The 3,609-nt window shown below is 36.7% G+C and overlaps 1 protein-coding gene across 1 annotated transcript in view; it reads left to right on the forward strand.

Annotated features, from left to right (window-relative positions):
• CLHC1 (clathrin heavy chain linker domain containing 1) overlaps nucleotides 1–3,609 on the forward strand; it is a 69,630-nt gene that overhangs the window by 26,784 nt on the left and 39,237 nt on the right. The window contains exons 6-8 of the mRNA XM_011996532.1: nucleotides 1,021–1,222; nucleotides 1,332–1,444; nucleotides 1,831–1,915. Of these exons, the coding sequence (XP_011851922.1) occupies nucleotides 1,021–1,222; nucleotides 1,332–1,444; nucleotides 1,831–1,915 (400 nt within the window). The remainder of the gene's footprint in view (nucleotides 1–1,020; nucleotides 1,223–1,331; nucleotides 1,445–1,830; nucleotides 1,916–3,609) is intronic.

Consider the following 3,609-nt stretch of genomic DNA (forward strand, 5'->3'; position numbering starts at 1 on the left):
CTCTCTCTCTCTCTCTCTCTCTCTCAAAGGCATTTGAAGAGAAAGAGAGAGAGGAATAATAAGTAGAGGGGATAGTGAGAGAGAGGACTGAAGATTTGGCAGGCATTTATATTTGTGTTGGGAATAATAAACTGATTACTCTGGGGTTAGCTATAGTAGGGTAATGAGAGATTTGTTTAGAGAGAAACCAGTTGACAAATCCTGAATTGTTAGGCAGAAGCTCTTGGCGTTACTGAGTAAGAGTGATATTTAGGGGTCTTCAGGGTATGTTAATGAAATCACTAAAAAAATTTTTTTCAGATGCTAAGGTTTGTGTGTTCTCAGTCTTCACTGAGTCTTCATTGATAGTGTTTAAAACTGCTAGCCTGAGGCCGGGTGTGGTGGCTCACGCCTGTAATCCCAGCACTTTGGGAGGCCGAGGTGAGTGAATCACCTGAGGTCAGGAGTTCAAGACCATCCTGGCCAACATGGTGAAACCCCGTCTCTACTAAAAATACAAAAATTAGCTGGGCATGGTGGCACGCGCCTATAGTCCCAGCTACTATAGGAAGTTGAGGCAGGAGAATCGCTTGAACTGGGAGACGGACATTGCAGTGAGCCGAGATTGCATCACTGCATTCCAGCCTGGGTGGCAGAGTGAGACTCCGTCTCAAAAAATAAATAAATAAAATAAATTAAAATAAAACTGCTAGCCTGGCCTGGCACAGTGGCTCACGCCTTTAATCCCAGCACTTTGGAAGGCTAAAGTGGGCAAATTGCTTGAGCCCAGGAGTTTAAGACTAGACTGGGCAACATAGCAAGACCCTGTCTCTATACAATCAATCAATCAATCAATCAATCATAACCTGCTAGCCATTTACAAGTTTATGCTAATTTTACCTATGTTCAGTAAGCTGTAAGTACATACTATCATTTCTAAATTGTTTCTTAACATAGTGAACTGTCTTTCTAAGACTTGCTCTTTGAACACAGGTGTCCCACACATGGCTTGGCCTGTTTGATTTGTTCCTTTTCCCATAGGCATGACTCTCCAAGAATCCATGAATCTAGATGCTCTCACTAAATACATGAAACATCTTGAAGATAAATATGCAGAAATTAAACAAGCTATGTTGATAAAATATGTGCCAGCTCAGAGGAAGTCTGATTTAGATGAAGAAATGATTGTGTTATTAAAACGGCGAGATGTAGCTGAAAATCTGAACAGAAAGTTACAGTTTTGGTATGGAAGTTGATCATACGTTTTTGAAGTTTGGAGTTTTGTGTTTATTCTAATATTCCACCATTTGATTTTAGGCTCAGTATGTTATTGACGTTTTTTATCTTTATAGTCATCAAAGACTGCAGATAATTTCACAGGCACTTACTTCATGGGTAAAATCTGATATGAGCAGCCCATTTCGAGACTTTGTGGAGCAAATTCAGAAAACCAAATATTTGCAAGGTAGATTATCTATATTTTTAAATTAGTAGCAATAATGGAAGACTTTTTTTTCCCCTAGAAAGTTAGAATGGGGTTTTCTTAGGCCGAGTTAAAATAAAGCAAAAACATACTTCAGCTAGTTCTCTGTTACCCTATGGGTTCCTTCCTTCAACAGCTAACCAGCAGGTAATTAGTAAAGAACAGACTTGGTGAGCCAAAGACAGAATGCCTGAAAATGTACATCAACATAAAGAGGAAAGGGAGGAGGAGGCCACTAAGTTTTGGAAGAGGTTGATGCTGTTAGGATCTATAGCAATAAGTTGTTGGTATTAAACACATGTATGTTTATTGTTTTCTATTGATAAGTAACCTTAAATATCTTCCAGTGGTACTTTCAATATTTACAGGTGACCAAGGCATTGTTGAAGAACTAATGGAAGATGATCCAAACAGGGCAAAAGAAGCTGAAATTATGCTTCACTACATTGAAAGGCAACTATTTTAAAAGCTTTAATTTTTTCAGAATTATATTTTTTCATAGATTCTTTGCGAATAAAATACCACATTGGGAATCTAGGAGGTTTTTCAGAGGAGATAAGAGGATTATAATGTTGATATGTTTTATTTATACAGGTTAAGCATTCATAATCCGAAAATTTGAAATCTGAAATGCTCCAAAATCCAAAAAATTTTGAGCACTGACATGAGATAGTGATACCTGTGTTTTCTGATGAATCAATGTACACAAACTTTGTTTCATGCACAAAATTATTAGAAGTATTATATAAAATTACCGGCTGGGCACAGTGGCTCACGCCTGTAATCCCAACGCTTTGGGAGGCTGAGGCGGGTGAATCACAAGGTCAGGAGTTCGAGACCAGCCTGGCCAACATGGTGAAACCCCATCTCTACTAAAAATACAAAAAATTAGCTGGGCGTGGTGGCGGATGCCTGTAATGCCAGCTACTAGGGAGAATGAGGCAGGAGAATTGCTTGAACCTGGGAGACAGAGGTTGCAGTGAGCTGAGATTGTGCCACTGTACACTCTAGCCCAAGCAATGGTGCAAGACTCAAAAAAAAAAAAAAAAAAGTATTACACAAAATTACCTTCAGGCTATGTGTATATGGTATATATGAAATATAAATTTTGTGTTTAGACTTGGGTCTCATCCCCAAGATTTCTCATTATGTATATGCATATATTCTAAAATACGAAAAAATCTGAAATCCAAAACATTTCTGGTCCCAAGCATTTAGGATAAGGGAATCTCAGCCTGTATTTTTCTTACATTTCCTAACTATCAACCTGATGTTACAAAATGTTTTTGAGAATGTCTTCCTGATTCAGATTATTCTAGCCAATTCAGTCCTTTCTTTCTCATTATTTCTATCCCATGACTTATTAAGAAGGCATATTTCTCCCTAATGCTTAAGTTATTATATATAGTATATAATAGAAGATTAAAGAGATTTAAGACTGTATCCTTTTTTATACTTTGTTTACTTTTTATCAAATATTACTTTTATCAAATCTTTTCAAGTATTCATAAAAATACAGAGAATAACATTAACAAAATGTTATTCTGTGTACCAATTTAGCAAGAAGTTAACATTTTGCAGTATTTGCTTCAGCTGTTTTTGTAGAAGTTTGTTATAGTTAACATCCCGCTGTGTATCATTCCTCCTGTCTTCAATTCCTTTTCCCTCCTTTTTTCCCCACACAGCTGCTCCCTTGGTGTTTAACATGCACGTGCATTTTTAAACATTTTTAATACATAGTAAGACTATATTCTTTAAGAGGTTAATTCACAGGCTATAAGGCTTATCTGTAATGAACATATGTAATATTCCTGGTCTTTATATGTTAAACAGTTTTCAACTGTTAATTGGAAGGTTGGTATGGTAAAAAGAAGGGGGTAAAGATAATTTTGGGGAGAGCACAAAAGCTCATGTTATTTCCTTACACTGTAATGCTTCTCTGACAGTTTGATATGAGAGAAAAACCCTCATTGAGATTGAAAGTTTTATGTATTTTGCTTAATATTACTTTACTAGGTTTTCCGCCTGGGGCTCTACATTCATTTGCAGCACTATGTAACTTCTGTTTATCCTAGTTTTATTAATTGTGAGGTAAAGACTGATTTTAAGACCTTTTGCCATAGGAAGAGGAGTAGAGGCTTAAGTTA

The sequence above is a fragment of the Mandrillus leucophaeus genome, unplaced genomic scaffold, assembly GCF_000951045.1.
Source record: "Mandrillus leucophaeus isolate KB7577 unplaced genomic scaffold, Mleu.le_1.0 Scaffold518, whole genome shotgun sequence".
Lineage (NCBI taxonomy): Eukaryota > Metazoa > Chordata > Mammalia > Primates > Cercopithecidae > Mandrillus > Mandrillus leucophaeus.